Source organism: Eublepharis macularius, chromosome 3 (genome assembly GCF_028583425.1).
Source record: "Eublepharis macularius isolate TG4126 chromosome 3, MPM_Emac_v1.0, whole genome shotgun sequence".
Taxonomy (NCBI): domain Eukaryota; kingdom Metazoa; phylum Chordata; class Lepidosauria; order Squamata; family Eublepharidae; genus Eublepharis; species Eublepharis macularius.
The window spans coordinates 134,317,119-134,335,587 of record NC_072792.1 but is presented as its reverse complement, the minus strand read 5'-3'; the positions used below and the strand labels follow the sequence as shown (position 1 = coordinate 134,335,587).

Genomic DNA, 18,469 nt, shown 5'->3' with positions numbered 1-18,469 from the left:
AAATAACAACAACAACAACATTCAATTTATATACCGCCCTTCAGGACAACTTAACGGCCACTCAGAGTGGTTTACAAAGTATGTCATTATTATCCCCACAACAAAACACCCTGTGAGGTGGATGGGGCTGAGAGAGATGCTAAAAGCTGTGACTGACACAAGGTCACCCAGTTGGCTTCAGTGGAGGAGTGGGGAATCAAACCTGGTTCTCCAGATTAGAGTCCCGCACTCTTATCCACTACACCAAACTCTCAATTGTCTCTACCAGTCTAGACTGACAGGGGCAGAGAAGATTTACATATGGAATATGAGCATATTTCCCCTTCAAGAGAGCAGAGGGGAGACAAGTAACTACTATCAAAAGAGTACATTTTACATTCGAGCAGTTAGAACTTTCTTTTGCCCCCCCCTCCAATCGCCCTAGAGCTGCTATTTTTTTCCCATTTGTGGAAGCATATAGGCTATTGTGATGGAATGGGCTTTTAAATGAAAGGTTTACTAAGTGCAGCATCCAGAGAGTGGACAGGAAAGGGTTAAAATACTGCTTGAAGAGAGAATGATTGACAGGCTGCTCCCCCTTCTCTGTGACAGGCCAGCGAGATGATACCAATTGATGCTGACAGAATTGTTGCAGGAGTTGAAGTCTGGAGTCTGACAAGGAAGGTCAGTCTAGTAATCCTTGGAGTGAGGGGGGGAGGAAGTTTGCCCTAACTGGGACAGCTTTAGGTTTAAAGAAAAATTTAGTTAAAGTACTTAAGTGTGAAAGCCAGCACTGATTTACACAGACAATTTGTAACAATTTGGAGAGCCAGTTTGGTGTGGTGGTTAAGAGCGCAGGACTCTAATCTGGAGAACTGGGTTTGATTCCCCACTCCTCCACTTGAAGCCAGCTGGGTGACCTTGGGTCAGCCACAGCTTTTAGCTCTGTCAGCACCACCCACCTCACAAGGTGTTTTGTTGTGGGGATAATAATGACATACTTTGTAAACTGCTCTGAGTGGGTGTTAAGTCATCCTGAAGGGCGGTATATAAATAGAATGTTGTTGTTGTTGTTATAATAACTGGGGGTGTGTTATTGGCAGAGGAAGCAGGTAGTGAAAGGAGACTCCCTTTCAGCCAAGTGATGAAGGTTATGTCTTTTGGTGAAGAGTGATTCCTGCCCAGTGTCTAAAAAGTGGAGTTTTGCTCTAGGAGGACCCTGGTTCTGGTGTAAAGTAAAAAGAGTACTGTATTGAAATTAAAACTGTAAAGTGAAATCTATGAAAGAACCTTGTTAAAGTAACCTAAGTCTGAAACTACCAACCTCTCACTTTTAAGATCTGTAACTAGTGGAACTAAGCTTTAAGATTATTGTGCCTAATGCTTGTGAAGTATTCTGTTCTACAATAAAAATTTACGTCAGCATTTCTTTCCGTGCCTACATATATATCAACCCTGCCTGTTTAATAAACTTGCTGTTTTCTTTTGAACTTTACTCAGCCTCTAGTGCCATTTCATTTCAAGAAGACGTGGGCTCTTGCTTCTCCTCTACCAAACATTTGAGCTGGGATATAAGCCAGCATTTTATATAGCAAGGATGTGACATCACTGTTGTTGAAGTTCCCCCCTCTCTAACTTTATGATCTGCTGGAGAAAGGGGGAGGGTTGAAGGGGGCTAGTTGGCAGCTCACATTTAATACTTGAAAAGAAAGGCTTTAAAATATTGACAGTAGCCCCCAAGGAGCCCCTCCTCTTCTTAAGAAGGGTCTACTGAAGAGCTTATTCAAGTCCCGCCCCCCAAGAACATATGTAGTTGGTTGCAGTAGGTGCTGCAAGAGAAACTTAGCAGTTATTTGCAGCATGTGCCCCAATTTTATTTGACAACACTCAGAAAGCAAAATGTGGCTTAGGAATTGTTTCTCTGTGTAAGAGCCTAATTTTTGAAAATTCTCCCTAATAAATGGGTACAGGCTTGTTTTTCTTTTAATAGCTTTCAGGAGGATAGATCACACTCCATCCCACCAAAAAGAGGTTGCATGTGCAAGCATGAATCATTGGCAGAAGGGGAGGGAATTGGAAGTGCAGAAGTTTACAAAAACCATCTGCCTGTTGACTGTCCACCTTTATATTCCTGATGGGCACCAGTTTCCTTTGCATATTTAAATAGAACTTTGCACGAATTTGAATTCTACACTGAACTATGTGGCAACTGGAGTTTGGAGCAAAGTAAGGAACTCTTCATATAGATTAATTTGAGAGGTTTTACATTTATAGTTTAGTATAAGAGTTAAGTTTATCATAGTTCTTTGTAAGACTGAAAAGTTTGTAGCACATATGCTCTGTGATGTTTCTTGATTCGGAAGTAGCTTGCTTTATATGAAACAGGATACTTTTATTTTATCTGATTAGAAATTATTAGGATCTCTGTACTCAGTTTCCCACTTTAAAAAGGTATGTTTTGCTTCTTAAGCAAGAACCAGAGTTTTATCACTCATAGCAAGTCTGTCTAGTTCCAGTTCCTAACAGATAGGTTATCTAATGCAGAGTTCACTTATTTTAAGGAGGGGAGGTGATGTTATGGACAAGGGAAAATAACCTATTTGGTCCAGGTACCACAGCCATCCTTTCATCAAACTAGGAATCCTAGGTCATCTTCCTCTACACTGAGTAGAGGACAACTCCAGCAAGAAGCAGTCATCTTCCCTAATTACACCCCCCATAGCCAGTCTACATCATTTAATTAAAAAATACTACCAGGATAAAAAAAAATTGTTGTTATAAAAGTTTATTTCCTGTGGTGATGACTGGCAGACCCTGCAGCTAAACAACCTGGCTAGGTTGTAAAAACCTGCTTCAGAGTATCAGCCAACATTTCCACAAAGACAAAAGGTCTCCATCCTGAATGAGAGTGAGAATGGGCACACAGGAGAAAGCAGAGAGCAATCCTTAGCAGGTCTGCTAAGAAGTACCCAAAGGAAAGGGTTAGATTTTCCCGTTTTTAGAATTGCCACTGAAAAATGCTTACCACAGCTTTTAAGAGTTTGAAGGGACAGTTCAGAAAAAGGACTATCCCCAGTATTCTTCCTCCCAACATAATTTTTGGAGGTATTATTTCTGTCATGGATTCTTTCGTTTATTTTGCTATGTTTCCTTTTAGTTCAGTCCCAGCAAGATAAACTTTTCACATCACAATCCCCAGCTTTTAGGAACTGATCAGTTCACAGGGCTCTTTGAAATTCCTGTAAATATTTGTATTATTAAATTGGGAAAAAGTATTATTAAATTGGGAAAAGTGCTTAGCAAGTCAGACCAGGATGGGATAGATACTGGTTAGGGTTGCTAAGCGCCTGGAGAAAAAGTTTTGACCATTAAGTAGAGGCTTAATATGATCTTATTTACTTCCATGCCAGTAAAAGCTTCAACTACTCATAAGCCTCTGTTAAAGGAACAGGGCATTTTTCTTCATCTTGTGCACGTGTGTGCGCGTATTTGAGAGGGTGACAAATTTTTATCAAACGTGTCCAGTATTTTTGTTGAAATCACCTGGAAACTCTTTTGGGATATCCACTCACAAACTGGATGCATCTAGTGTGGTCTACAGTGTCATCTATGTTTGTATTTGCAGTCTTTAAAAAAATGTGTAATATCAGCTTTCAGTGGTGAATGATGCATTGCCACTCATTGTCTTACTAGGCTAAACAAGATAAGGTCTGCAATCTAATTTCATAATATGTTATTTTTAATTTGCAAACATACTGCCTGTTCTTCTCTATACACATATGGCACTAAAACTGCACAGTATCTCTTCATATTTACACCAGTCGTCTATCGTGCTGTCTCACATTCCGTTCTAAATTATATAACTGAAGAGCTAATACTTGAACTGGAGCAAATGAGCTCCAGATGGACTGTTGCTCAGAATCTTGCCACCATGCCAGATCTTGGGTGGAGGGGAATCTACATGCAAATTTCACTACATTCTGATTGCAAAGACTATTTTTGGGGGGGAGGGAATCTTACCGTAAGCTTGTTGCTTGCTTAGCGTCAGCATCACAAAAAGAAAGAGCAGTTCAAAACTCCTGAAGTACATGGCCTGGTTAGGTCTTCATTTCATGTTGAAGAGGGAAAAGATTCTGTTGTAATGGAATGAGGACCATTTAGGCAGCCTCTTAAATGTGGCTGTGAGAGCTCATGAAATCTGTCAGAGGGGTTTCAGTTCTCTCAAGAGTCTGAAGAGGAGACAGAGGGAGGGGTGGAAAGGAACTATGACACAAATCAGTTGCAGATCAGAGAGATCTTTCCTGTAGTGGTATGACTGCTGTCACCTGTTTGCTGTTCACATTCGAAACCTCTTGTGATCCAAACTGAACTGCAGTAAACTCATTTCTGTGTTTGCTTCTTGTTCTTCTTCCACCCAGCAAGAGGAATTGCTGAATGAAAAAAAGAAATGAAAGCAGAAGAATGTTGGCTATTTTACAGTCTTAAGGTTATTTAAAAATATATAGAGAAAAGGGCTTTTTAAAACAAAAAATGCAGAATTTTTTTTATTAATATGGGGGGGGGGGTGATTTTCATACAGATATAACCATAGAAAGAAAACAAAAAAATATGGAGAATGATGACAATTGATGGAATTATAATCTCAAATGCCTAAACACTGTTGCTTTTTTATTTATGTGTTGGTCTAGATAATATTTTTAGCCACGGTTAAAGTAATATTGTCAGTATTGCCCTGGCAAATGCCAAGAGATTTTGAGGGCAGTGCCTGGGGAGGATGTGACACTTCTTCCTTGTGAAAGTCTAGGAATTTCTTGTAAAATCTATGGTAAAGACCATACAAACCTTGGGAAGTTTCTAGAGCATCACTATGGAAGCCATATTGCATCCTGCATCTCAATTGAGGCTGAGAGTGGAGACTGACCAGCTGTGGGTAGGCAAATGGCAAACGTAGGTTTAGGCAATTGTGGGGAGAATGCTGGTTAGAAATTGATGATTAGCATTAACCATGGTTAAAGTCTGTGCTTAAGGCTATTAAAGGAAGGTTGGGATAAACATTGGGAACAAAAGCAGGGGAAGGCAATATGCAATTCCCTCATCCCTGTCTCACTTTCTTAATCAGGGTTATGTCTGCAGCAAGGGCCAATGGTTTAAGTTCGTCTTTATTACTTTCTTTTCTCCTTAAGGCAATAGCCATATGAGCAGTACTAGATAGATAGACAGTGTTGATAGGTCTTCCCTGCCCTCCACAGAATCCAAAGTTCTTTGCTAAGCATTGGGAAACCTTAAGAAACAAAATGCCCTGCAACATAGCAGGTTGCGGTGAGGTTGGGAAGCCAGCAAATCACCTCCTCTTACGGACCCAATCATATTACATTTCTTATTGGGTGTCCCATTGTGTTGATTGTATAGACTAACAATAGGCAATCCAGCTTAAGTCTCAGTGAGACAGGCAGCCTATAAACAAACAAATAAAGAACTGGCAAAGCTGGCTCCACTGTTGGTAGACATGATGGCATTTTTCTAGAGCATCACTATCACTATTTTTTTTTCAAATTCCCCAATCTCACTGCAGCTTCTCCTGTCATGGGTATCTCCTGACCCTCAATAAAGGATTTTCAGGGCCCACAGAGGACAGCGGGGGTAAAGACAAGGTGAGGGTCAATTTGTTCTGGCAACTCTTTTTATTAGTTTTTTTATAGGATCCAACCGTATACTTTTATAATTATATATGAAAAATTGGCTTGACGCAGTATTTGGATGTATGCACAAATATAAGATTTTCTTGGAAAAATATAACTTCTGTCTCTCTAGGGAGAAAAAAGCAGATATTTGAGGATCTTTCTAAGCATGAACCAGAGATACTTGTTTAAAAACAACTGTACATCTATTATCAGTACAATCAAAAATAACTTGACACATTTGTCAGCAACAAGGCTTTCCTGGATATATAAAGTTCTGGCCATGGAAATGCAGATTTATCTTCAAATTAGGGTTTTATTGCACAAGTTCAGAAAGTCAAGGGTGATATGTTCCACTATTTTTTTAAAAACGTTAACTACAGCTGTATCAGTATATGGCTATCTGGTGTAGATTGACAAAGGGTTATTGAGGTTTCCAAGGGCTACTGGCTCTTAATATTTTGCTTTTACTTTCTGTGGCACTCTTGACTCAATTCTTAAATGGTTTCTGTTAGGGAAGAAATTTTTATTTTATTTTTGCATTGCAACTTTTCTCTTTGCAATATAAATATAAGCAGATACATTTATTTAAAAAAAATCATGATGGCAGTTTCATAATCATGAAAATACAGTATGAAATATAAAAATGAGAAATAATTTTGGTGGCAAAGAAAATGGTAATTAACACAACTCAAGAAAAAATGATTGATTCAGAAATGAATGAATAGTAAGAAAGGAAGGTGAAAGGCATCCGTGAAAAGAAAAAAAACCAAGTAATAGTTTCAAGAGCATAGTGGAAAGGGCTTAGTACCAAGTAAGAACCAGGCAGATTCTTGTCCGCATTTCTAGATTATTGTGGGGAATTTAGCTGTATATTAAATATTAAATGTTTTGTTTGCTGGTTTAGTGTGGATAACATGGACCATTATTTAATACAACTGGATCTTTCTTATGTGCAGTAGAAGAATTTATCAAGCAAATGTTGTGGGAGTATTGAGATAGTAACAGAAATTTTATATTGAGACTGTTTTAAGAAATTTTTGTGTTTTTTTAACATCATAGGGTTTTTTTGTGCTTATGTTTTGATCTCACTTATATTGAAGACTAATTGTTTTCCCTCTCCATTCTCTCTTATTTCCCCCAGAACTAAAAATCCAGGCACATGGTGCTATTTCTATACCCTGCAGCACACTGTGGACCCAACTCAATAAAACAGGCCCTGTTCCCAGTCTTCAGATGATGGATACAGGGTGGCCAAGTCACCTCAGCACCTTCCCTTATTTCAGGGGTCCTAGGAAGACACCTCTTGTAGTCAGCCATTCTGGGCTCATCACAGATATACCCACTCAGAGCCAAAACAGGTGAGAGGCCTGACACATGGAGGACACACATCGATTTCCCGCAAGGTTCCAGAGGAAGTGTAGTGAGAAAGAACCTCTGCCAGGGAGAAGAGGGAGAGAATCCTTCTCCCTGGCAGAGGTTCTTTCTCTAGGTGTCTTGTCTTGTCCGCGCTTGGCTCCCTCTCACCGCTGCCAGCTCCCCTAAAAGCACTCCGCAGCCAGAGGAAGCCAAGCATGCTGGTGGCGGTGAGAAGGAGCCAATTGAGCTGGTGGCAGTCAGATGGAACTGGCAACGGTGATTGGCTCCTTGTCCCTCTCTCTCGGCTCCCTCTGTCTGTGGAGAGCTTTTAGTGGAGCTGGCAGTGGCAACAGGGAGCCAAGCAGACTAGATGAGATGCCTAGAGAAAGAACCTCTGCCAAGGAGATGCCTAGAGAAAGAGCCTCTGCCAGGGAGAAGAGAGATTCTCTCCCTGGCAGAGGTTCTTTCTCACTACACTTCCCGTGGAACCTTGCGGGGAACCAACACTTGACCTCCACGCATCAGATGTCTCATCTGTTTTGGCTCTCAGAGCCAGGGACCACTGATGGGTGAGATAGGGGGACTGGCTGAAGGGCCTTTAAGGTAACAGATGCTCCCAGTTTGAGAGCAGGCTGGGCAATAAAGTTTAAAATTCCACAGCAGATGCAAGGTGATTGATGGAAAAGCTAGACACAAGCAGTGGGAAGACTGGGTGCAAGCCATGGTGCAACGGCATGCCGCTTGACCATCATAGAATGCCTACAGCAGAACTACAATAAACTGTTAACTACTTTAAATAAGAAAGTTTTATATAAAACATTAAGAGCCTCAGTCTGTTTCATGTACCGCAATGCCTACACTCCCCTCCTCTTGGAGAGGAATGTCACACACACACTTGTTTTCCTGGAGACTGGCTCAAGGAAGGAACATCTGCCTTTCTGTTTCTTGGTAATACTCACTGAAGCCATGTTTGTTCAGCACTGTTCAGAATGACATACAGCTACAACTACTTAAGTACTGGAAGAAACAGCTACTGTGTTGTCATTCAAAGCGTAATTTTCTGCCATTTTCCTAACATGAGTTTTGCTTCAAGCCCGGAAGTGTCTTTGATCTGAAGCATATCTACATACAAAACTGGCAAATTCACTACTTCATGCATTTAGAGAATTGATAGTTAATTCTTTAGAATTCCACACCCATTTTTGTATCACCTCAGATGTTATTAAATAACTGTAGCATTGGATTTTTCTGTATGTGCGAAGTTCATCCCATTCATTAAACCCAGTCATTCATAAAATGTAATGGTTCAGGAGAATACTTTTTAAAGACAACAGGGCTGTAGTAAAATGGAATTGTTCAGAATTCTCATAATTTATGGTTCTGTTTATTGTATGTATTATCTGGTTTTTACATTGTCCTTGAACTTCTGAAATGCAGTTTTTGCATTTCTTATATCCTTGTCCTTCATTGTGGTTTTTATTGCATTTTAAAAAGTTTGTAATCCAATCTTATAACAGAGTATTATATATCTTACCAAGGAAAACTGGAGTTGTTATGCAGAGGAAGGCAAGGGAAATCCATCTCTGTTTGTTTCTTGCCTAGAATGGCCCATGGATCGGATTGTTATGAGTCTGTTGCAACACAATGGCATATTCTTCTTCTTATACCGTTTCTGCCTTGAGTCTCAGCAAGAAATGCCGGACTATAAATAAATAAAATAATTCAACGTGCTTGTTTCTCAAGTGCATTTTACACATCTTAAGAGCTTAAGTGCAAATGACCATTATAGTAAGAGAAGAAATACATTATGACATCAATTTTTTACTTCTTCACAAAATAGCAGAAACTGGGTAAGAAAGAAATAGTAATAATAGCTTCCTTTCTTCTTAATAGATCTCCTATGGATTTTTTAGTGTCTGACAGTTCCTTTTATCATCCAGAGTAATTTCTTTTAAAAATTTATTTTGTAGAGTAAGCACAAAACTTTTAAAAACATAAAGACAATGGATATTCAACATGCAAAAGCAAATGAAACACATCTTAGCAGCAAATTCAAAATGTAACTGTAAGAAAGAATAGTAAGGTTACCCATATAACACGTGTGTGTGTGTGTGTGTGTGTGTGTGTGATATAAAAATCGTTATTGGTAGTCTATTAGAATTGTGTTCCTCACTTCAATCCCAGAAGAAATTTATCAAGGAGGCTCAAAATCATGTTAAATTCTTTACTATCCAGTCTTCTTGCATGGTTGCGAACATTAAAAAAAATCCTTTGGGACTGGCACAAGGACATCCTCTAACTGGCACAATCCATTTTGTCCATCTTCTGTGAACTAGTGCACTTGGTTTTGGATCTAAAGTTGCTTCACCATGACGAAAATCTAAATCATAGCAATTCACAAAATCTGTTTGAAAACATCTTTCAATTATTCCCAATATTCTCTGGATGGTTTGAATGACATATCAACATATGAATTAGTACAACTGAATAATATGCACTAAAATCCCTAACATGATATTTCCCTCCCATTTAAAATCTTTGCCTGTATTGATTTGGAAACAAGTTCTACTGTATTCAACAGTATTTTCCCCCACATTAGTATGTATAGGTGTACAGGCTTAGTCTAGTTATAAAGCCACATGTTCAGTGGCTAATTAAGACCAATCTGTAAAACATTAAATTATAATCTCTTGGTTAGGTTACTATCAATTACTTGTTTCAGTGCAAACTTAACATATATGAATGACATGAAAGTAACACGTGTGACTATATTCTTTTTGTTTAAAAATTTCTGGCTTCCAAACAGCAACATTTTGACTTTCTAAGTATTAACATAGCAATTTCTTTTTTAACGAGTATCAAGATTTCACTAACTTTACAATGTTTTCCTTCCATGATTTATACCAATCACATTTTCAGTGATTGAACTTTGAAGTTAATTTTCCAGTAAGATGCTCAACTTCTTAGACACTTAGAGCATAAACATGCCAAATAGCAACTTTTTTGGAAGATACATATGAAATGCATGCATCTCACAGAATGGATAGGGAGATACACAAGTCACTATTCTACATTTTGCTTTTTCATGCTTACAGTGCAGTATCACTCCCTGCCACCCATTTGCCTTACGCACAGTCATCTATTGGCATTTCACTGCTCACATATAAGGCTGCCCAAAGGAATGAAAACAGCAAAGAAATGCAAAGCAACAGTCCCATGAAACAGATGCATGTCCATCACACTAGTTTTACCATTGCCTTATACATAGAAGATAGCTTGTTTCTTGATACTAGAAATCATACAGGATAAGGAAAATACAAAGTACATATAGGATGGCACTGTAATATATTCAAGCTCACACACAAATATGGTATATTAGCCAAAAACAAACCAAAAAGATAGGACAGGATCAGTTTGCTGTCCAATCCATTCCTAAATCTACCAAGCTAGTAGAAAACAAGGTTGAGCAATGTTCTTTTTCTAAATAAAATAGATGCAAAACTAAAATAAGTACACGCTATGAATGGCATTTCTAATACTAATTTATTATCATGAGCTTTCTTGGTAAGAAGTAACAGGATCCCATCTAATCCTAAAACTTTACATTGCTATGTCCACTTAAGAGGCTGGCATGTCACTGTTACAGTTCCCAAAGAGCACCACATTGTTATAAACACTGATGTTGTCTAATGCATTCTCAGCGCATGAGAACTCATGAACTGGAAGTCTTATGCCTGACCCATAAATTTGTGTGCCAGTAGATTATTTTGTTTTAGAAGTGATTACAAAGGCTGTGGTCCTTCACCCAAGGCTGGAAGAGGCAACCCCACATTCTTCTTCAAGCTGTAGATGAAAAATTATGAACAATGTAGAGGGTTTTTGCAAAAGCTGGTATACTTTGGCAAGAACTGTGATGGAAAACTGCAAGAAAGAACAAAGGGATGGACTGATTCAAGGAAGGCGCGTAAGCTCTTCCCGTAATCACCAGAAGCCTGGAACAAATCCTGTTCATTCTTTTTAATAAAACTCTCACCAAAAACGTGTTTTAAAAACAAAGGATACATATTTTTAAAAAACAAACAGGCTCCAGATTGTGGGCTGTGTCCTCCAATACAAAACCATACTGAAAACTTTGGAAATTTCTTGCTACCTAAGAGGGAGAAAAAAATAGGAAACAGGAACAAATACCATTATCTACTTAGAACAACAGACCAAAACCGGTGCTTTTTTATTTTTTTACTTAAAACTAAAAAAAGGCCCACTTCGATTCTGCCTTTGCAATTCCATTTTGTTCTCTGGAATTTTATTTAAAATATCAGAAACATAACCCAGTCAAGCACTTTTTAAAGCCCTACTGATTCCACCCATGTGTTAATTTTCCTATTCAAATCAATGGGAACCTAAAAATGTCTAACTTTGGCTGGATCATAACCATTCTGCTTACTGTATACAAAAACAGTATTTTCATAATATTAATAGCCTTCACAGCCAGCAGCAAAACTGCTATTCTTAGTAAAAATGTATACAAGAAAAAGGTATCAGTACCTGTTTCACATTGAGAAATTATATTACAAATTGAGAATGTTCCATAAAATCAGGGATTCAGATGGATAATATACAATCACAGTTATCTGTGACAGTTAGAAAGCTGGTCTTGGGGAGACACAGAAATAAGTGTAAGTCAATGGCTGTAATCCTAAACACAGAAGAATTATTTGCAAAGTATTGCCATCTACAGGCAATTGACTGAATAACTACACTCATATTACAATATTGGTATGATCTATTAAATTTGTTCATAGATGTGGAACTTTCCACTTTTCTGCTTCATTATCTCATATTCATAGAAACTCTAAAAACTGCTTTTAGGAATTGTGGGTATAAATTGGGTACCCACAGAAATATGTTCAATAAGATTCAGAGCCAAATGCTCATCCAAATATAAGAGCTGTCCTTCAGTTTCACATCCCCATTCCTGAATCTCTCATTAGCAGTACAAGTGTTTGTATACTGATAAAGTGAATCAAACCAAATTGGCCAGAAGACGGATTTTGAGCAACTGTTTGCTCCAGTGGAACTGGTGTCTGTACTGGACGTCAAAGTGGCTGAATTAATTCAGCATCCCTAAATATAATTACAATGGAGATTGGGTTATAATGAGAATATGGGCCTAATAAATAGACATATATACATAAATATTTGGGATTAGGGTTAAAAATTAGTCTGTCATGTGGCCATGCCCAGTGTGTTCCTTTTCAGTTACCATGTAACGTGGGAGCAGATTGCAGTGCATAATTACACTTTTCTAAGTCCATTGACTAATGACTATAACGGACTTGATAGGCTGTAACTGCGCTCCGCTACAATATGGCACCTTACTGCCATTCCAATGCCCACAGACTTCAACGTTATAGATCTGAACTTTTTTTTAAAAACATCATTGCATTCTGTAAGAGATTGTCATTTCTACAATACAAAACCCATGACATAACATTGCATGTGCATGAATATAAAAATAAGCCACATCACTGCTATGTAACTTTAATACTCCCCATCCTCAATCAAGTAGTCTTCCCTTCAATGGTCTTCAGACTTGAGAAGCTGATTTGTATACCCGTCGGGCAAGTAGGCTTTCCTTAGCTGGTCTGACTTGGGTATGGAGTTCCCATTCTTCACATGTCGAGAGAGGAACGCTCGCACAGCTGGGTGGTCTGCCTTCTCAAGAGGAATGCTAGCTTCCAGAAACATTTTTACAAAGTCCTGGGTGACACTAGGTTTCTCTGTCTGGGCTGCACTGTTGCACTGCAGAGAGGCAGTCAGAGTCCGTGGTTTCTTCCTGACACTTTGTTCTTCAAACTCTCCCTTGCGCTTGGTATGAGTTTTGGATTTGAGATGGTCATTGATTGCAGACTTGCGAACATGATTCAGCACCACATTGCAGAAAGTGCAATACAATTTGCCTCCATCTTCGTACAGTTCACTGCCAAACTCAGTTACACGATCCTGAGGAGTCACGTACAAAGCGGTCTTGGAACGGCTGCGGGAGGGAGGCGGCTTCACATCAAATCGTTCCATTGCTGTCTTGTCTAAACTGATTTTAGAAAACAAGTAGAGTAGGTGTATTAAATGTGTATGCATCGACTGTCATCTCAAATATGTATTTTGACAATGTATTTAGGTGCTCCTGCTGTGCTCCTGAGTACCGGTATCAGTAAGTATAGCTGAAAACTAAAATGCTCAAATGCTCCAGTGCAAAAGATACAAAGTGTTGACAATGTTGTATTTAAGTATCACGTAACAAACTATACACTAATTGTACAGGCAAAAACGTTATATTCTATAGAAGATCATAAGCACAAGAAAATTATAAACTAAAGGTAAGTTAGTTTTACAAAACCCATTTAGAATGGTATTTGTCACATACAGGTCAGATAGTGGCACTATCTGACCCGTATGTGACAAATGCCATTCTAAATGGCCTATAGGCTTGTTTAGTTCATCGTAAAAAGAATCTTTGAGATCTATATAACAAGCTTAAGTTACAAAAATCAATTTATCTTCACTGCACGGGATTGCAGTCTTGGTTTCTAGCCTTCATGATCACAGACATAAGAGTATAGAAATAACCAACTCTCATTTACGTCTGCCATGGTTACATTCGAAAAAATCATAGTTAAGAACCTACAGTAAATTATTACTGCCTTGGGGTTATGGAAGACTCAGGTATGTCACTGTATTTTAGAGTATTTGAATTAACTGGCTTAGATAATATTTGACTTCCAATTTCAGATTTTGAATCACACTTGATCTGGCAACAGCGAACCTTTCCATTTAAACCTAGATTTGTCCAATTATCTAGAAAGCATGTGTATATATCAAGGGAGGGCAAACTGCAAAAGAGATGTACAAATCCTACTACGGCTTATTTTCCTCCACATACACACCCTACCCCAGTCCTAAGCACTTTTCTCACAGCCAGGAAGCCACTTTTATAGATGAATAAATACTTACTAATTGAGTACTGCAAGATATTAAGTATGATCAATTGCTTGCAATTATAACAAAATACTATTACAGCCAGTGTGGATTTTAATAAAAAAGTGAACTTGATGTCAAGCCTCAGTGTTTTTCCCTATCCCTTACCCACAAGTACTATAAGCTACCCCTTTGAGTAATCCCCCAATTTTGGCACTCACACAACAACAAAAAGAAAACATTTAATGTTATTTTGAATAATTCAAAAAAAGGGGGCAGCTTCATTAATAAGCCTTTTATTGAACTTAAGATGTGTTGTATAGAGAGAATGATGTGAAACATGGCTCTTCATAAAACTTGACATTTCTTTTTTAAAAAACTAACAAATAAGAACCAAGAACATATCATGAAACATCATTTTGAATGGCAAAGGGTGACCTCTAGTGACAAGGTGCTTAGAGTAACGGAAGCCTAGTTGCTGAATGGAACCTTAGAACATGCCCAAATCTTACTTGCTATGCAGATACAGTACACAGGATTTCCAAGTGTTGCTTTGCTAATAAGGCAATGCCATCATGTTTACAAGGAAAAGAAACTAGGGTGCTATCCGATGGTGAAATGCCCACTCCAACCTCTGCTGTCAATGATGCAACTTCATTTTATAATGAGAGCATGAGGAGTGTATTAATGAAGGGTGCATTGCTTATGAGAGAAATCACTTACAAAGGAACCTTTCCCAGCATTTATACATTTATGAATTCTCTCATCTTTTCAAGCCTTGTTTTACATGTATTTTTAAAAAAGTGTTACATATTCTTGTATTTTAGGTTTTGTTGACTGTTAAACATCTTAGGACTTCATTGAACAGACAAGCAGCATATAAATTAACTAATTAGATAAACCCAATCCCCTTTAATGCATTTTAAACTCTCTTTTACAGCAACCATCATCCAAATGGTAGAAAGAACAAGCCTCATAAACTTAGACATTTTAACTTGTATTTAAAGAATATTATTGAAAGCTGAGGAGAATCCATTAATCTATAAAACAAAATGGAGTAAGGACCTACTGGTTAAAGTACCACCTAAAGAAAGCCTCATGTTAAGGAATTTTCTCTGAATATAAATGTTTGAGAAAATATACTGAAAATAAAGTATAGGTGGAATTTAATGACAGACAGAATAGCAAAAAAATTGTAATGACATTTCCAAAGGATGTTGGAGACGCAAAAGTAAAGATGGTTTGTTATCCTATATTTGGTAGTTTTGCTTGAAGGCTAAAGTATTTTAGCAGGAGGTGTTCATTTTAAATTAGAAATTACCAGGTGATCCCAAATGTGCTCATTTAGGAAGTCTACCTAGGCTAGTAAAACCAGAAGCAAAAAGTTAATTTATTAGTGGCTGCAAAAATGACTTTAGCAGAGTTTTGGAAAAAGGATATAATTCCTAAAGCAACCATATGGTTACAGAAGGCTTGGTTTACTTTTGTAATGAAAAATATCTCAGCTAGTAAGAAGATGTGATAGGAGGAATACAGAAGAGGAGTTTATTTGGCAACGTTTTATTACATATTGGAATGCATATAAGCCAAAATAAAATGAAAGAAAGGAAATTTTAGAGCTTATATGAGGCTAAGAGTCGTTAAATGATATAACAGCCTCATTAGTTGTTTATGGCTATTATATTGGTATAATAGACATGTTTATATGGTAATGTGAAGGTAATTTATTAAATATTTTCTCAATTAAAACCCAAAGGCACATTGAAAGAGGTGAAATAAGCAACATTACTTTGGAAAGTATTGGAAAGTAAATTTGAATCAATTTACAGGGTATGATTTTGTAGCGATTACCATCATGAATTCCTGTCCATATCAAGCCTATCTTTTTGCCCAAGGCATTCCTTCTTCCCCTGATTTAGTCAAAATGAATTAACGGAGCAATTTCTCTTGCCTGCCTGAAAAGCGTTCCTTCTAGCATATTCTGTGGCTGCTTTGAGCCTCAAATGTAAGCTTTTATGCTGGTGGCACCACAAACATGGGTTCAACTTTTTATAGTGCAGTCTGTAGGGTTGGACTAGAGCTGTGGTCACATAGTGAATTTGGACATCTGTCTATAAGGAGAGCCCTGCTAATCTAGCATACTATTTCACACAACAACCCAACAGTTGCCCTGGAGGGCCAATAAAAACATAGAGGCCAAGGCCTTCCCCTGATGCTGCCTCCAAGCACTAATATTCAGTGGTTTATTGCCGCTGTACAAAGTTGTTTCCTTTACTCACCAAGATGAATAGCTATTGATGGACCTAAATGTATTTTCCCATAAAACCTGTAAAGGTCCAAGAGCAATCCATTCATTGGATGTACATGTTTATGCCAGGGGGATTCCACTAATGCTGGAGCTGCACTTTTTGCACTGCAGTCTTCGGACAAGGACAAAGTAGTATATTATGGGCGGGGGGGGGGAGGTTTCTTTCTGCAAAAATCCAGAAATGGTTATGATTTGCACCTACATTTTAAAATGCAATGGTGGGGCATTGATTGGTTAGTGAGATCTCCCCAGGTTGCTAGGCAACTGGGAATAAATTGGGAAAGTCAGTTTTGCTGGTTTCGTCTCTTTTGGGGATCTCTTTGAGGCCCTTATGCCTTTTCTTAATTATCCATTCCTTCTCACCCTTAGATTACATCTTTGACTTGATGCCTTAGAAATTTTGATGCTAAGAATGCTGTATTACACCTACAAGTTACCATCATGGCTCAGAATGGCAAAACACTTTGCTTGGTATAGTTTTAGGTTCAGTAAGATCTTCATTGTTTTAGCTATCCTTACACACTTTTAATGTGCATGTATAATAAACAAAATATTCTTACATCTTAACTCATCTGAACACAGCCTTCTGCTGATACCACCTGCAGCTGGACAAAATCAGCAGTTCCCTGTACACATGCATTCTCTGTTCTACCTTGTAGAATGGCCAGTCTGATGAGTTCGAGAAAGTTCCCACTCTCCTGGATTTCCACAAACTATGCAAACCTGAATTATTCAAAAGAGCTTTCCACTCAGATTATAGGACTGCATCATAAGAAATAGCTCAAAGAGATGCTTTGGTACAGGATAGGGACTACAGACAAAGCTACTGAGTACTGCCTGCTGATGCAGATATGCTCCTATTGGGTAGTTTCCCTGTTGTTAAATATGTTAATTAGTTACACTTTGTTTCAGAAAGGTTTCATCTTTGTGGAAAATGGTTCTAAGTTGTGGAAAATGGTACCAAGAACTACCAATGCTGTGTTCACGGGTGTTGTTAGGACTGGGACATTAACCCTCAAATCCAGACTCCCCTACGGTATGAAGTTTGCTTTCTTTACAGATGATGCCCCCCCATATTATGTGTAAACCTTAACAGCACTCAGATTTCTAGAGAACACGATAGTGTAAATAACAGGGGGCCTTGGGCAAGTCACTATACAAACCCTCTCAGGGATTTCAGATTTTTTCAGAAACCAGAAATCTGAACATTTCCATCCTTTTGTATGAGGAGGGGTTTTAGTAGCCAATGCCACATCCCTTTCTGGCAAGCAATTTCTTAAAAACTTGAATTTCTGTTGCTAGGATATATTCAATCCCTTTAAATATAACTTTTATTTACAAAATATTACACCTATACTGTATAACTTAGTAATGATGAGCCCATTAAGTGCCTCCTACAACCCTCCATCCTCTCACGAAAGGCCCTCCATCAAACCCATCTTCTTCTCAGGCACCTTTTCTCCATCACCAGACTGTTTCCATACCCTCTCACCCCCCTCATTATTTACCCCACACCGACCAACCTCCATTCCTGGCCCGCCCCTTTCCACACAGACGGCCCCATTCTTCTACCTCTTCCCCACCCAAAGAAGGAAAAGGAGGGCGGCTTCAGACGAGACCTCTCCCCGCTCCCCTCATCCTTACAGCTCCTGACAGCGCAGCGCTGCGTCCCCACAAAGGCCAGGGCCGAGCTTCGATGTGTTCCGCACTCCCCCTCCAACCTCCGCGACTCAGCGGAGCCGCCTGTCAGACAGACCCACAGACAGATGGGAGGGGCTTGTTTCCCACTCTTAAGACGAGACGAGAGAGGCGGGACTTCACCATCTTAGCAACATCACCGCCAATCAAAAGACAGGTAAGAACGAGAAGTCCAGTAGGAGAAACGAAGAGCGAACGCCGTTCGCCATTGCTCCTTAAGTCCAGAGTGACAGCGATTCTCTCTATTCGCTGAGGAGAAAGTGAGGAAGTCGCCCGCAAGCTGAAAGTCTCCCACAAGAAGGGGGCGGAGATGTTTACTTTGAAGGATGAAATGTGGACCCAATCGCCACAAACGGAAGAGGGGCTAGAAGGCTTTGACTGACCGGTCCTCCGACCAACCAGAAAGCGGGCCTGAAAGTTCAGCGACGAATGGTAACGTGCTAGTTCCAATCAGACACTGGAGAATCCGAGG

General features: G+C 38.9%; 2 protein-coding genes across 8 annotated transcripts in view; both read right to left on the bottom strand.

Moving 5' to 3' along the window:
- The window catches only part of BTLA (B and T lymphocyte associated), a 33,822-nt gene extending 24,694 nt beyond the window's left edge, over positions 1 to 9,128 (bottom strand). The window contains exons 1-3 of one of the 3 annotated variants that reach the window (XM_054973718.1): positions 9,105 to 9,128; positions 8,551 to 8,718; positions 4,000 to 4,409 (exon numbers count right to left, since the gene is read on the bottom strand). In XM_054973718.1, coding sequence (XP_054829693.1) covers positions 4,000 to 4,069 — 70 coding nt within the window. In that variant the 5' untranslated portion in view covers positions 4,070 to 4,409; positions 8,551 to 8,718; positions 9,105 to 9,128. Of the gene's footprint in view, positions 1 to 3,999; positions 4,410 to 8,550; positions 8,864 to 9,104 lie in introns of those variants that run through there. The other 2 variants (XM_054973717.1, XM_054973716.1) reach the window with 2 other exon arrangements.
- CGGBP1 (CGG triplet repeat binding protein 1) lies at positions 8,959 to 18,437 on the bottom strand. 5 transcript variants are annotated; one of them, XM_054973723.1, is made up of 2 exons: positions 18,316 to 18,437; positions 8,959 to 13,107 (listed from the first exon to the last, which is right to left on the bottom strand). In XM_054973723.1, exon 2 carries the CDS (start codon positions 13,089 to 13,091, stop codon positions 12,594 to 12,596), a length of 498 nt encoding a protein of 165 aa, XP_054829698.1. In that variant the 5' UTR covers positions 13,092 to 13,107; positions 18,316 to 18,437; the 3' UTR covers positions 8,959 to 12,593. The 5 variants fall into 5 exon arrangements, with proteins under 5 accessions (XP_054829698.1, XP_054829694.1, XP_054829697.1 ...); XM_054973719.1 differs by lacking the exon at positions 18,316 to 18,437 and adding an exon at positions 17,944 to 18,076; XM_054973722.1 differs by lacking the exon at positions 18,316 to 18,437 and adding an exon at positions 17,872 to 17,923.
- Positions 18,438 to 18,469: the final 32 nt, after the last annotated feature.

Excerpts from the sequence above, each read along its gene's own strand:
- CGGBP1 (XM_054973723.1), bottom strand. The coding sequence starts at position 13,091 with ATGGAACGATTTGATGTGAAGCCGCCTCCCTCCCGCAGCCGTTCCAAG.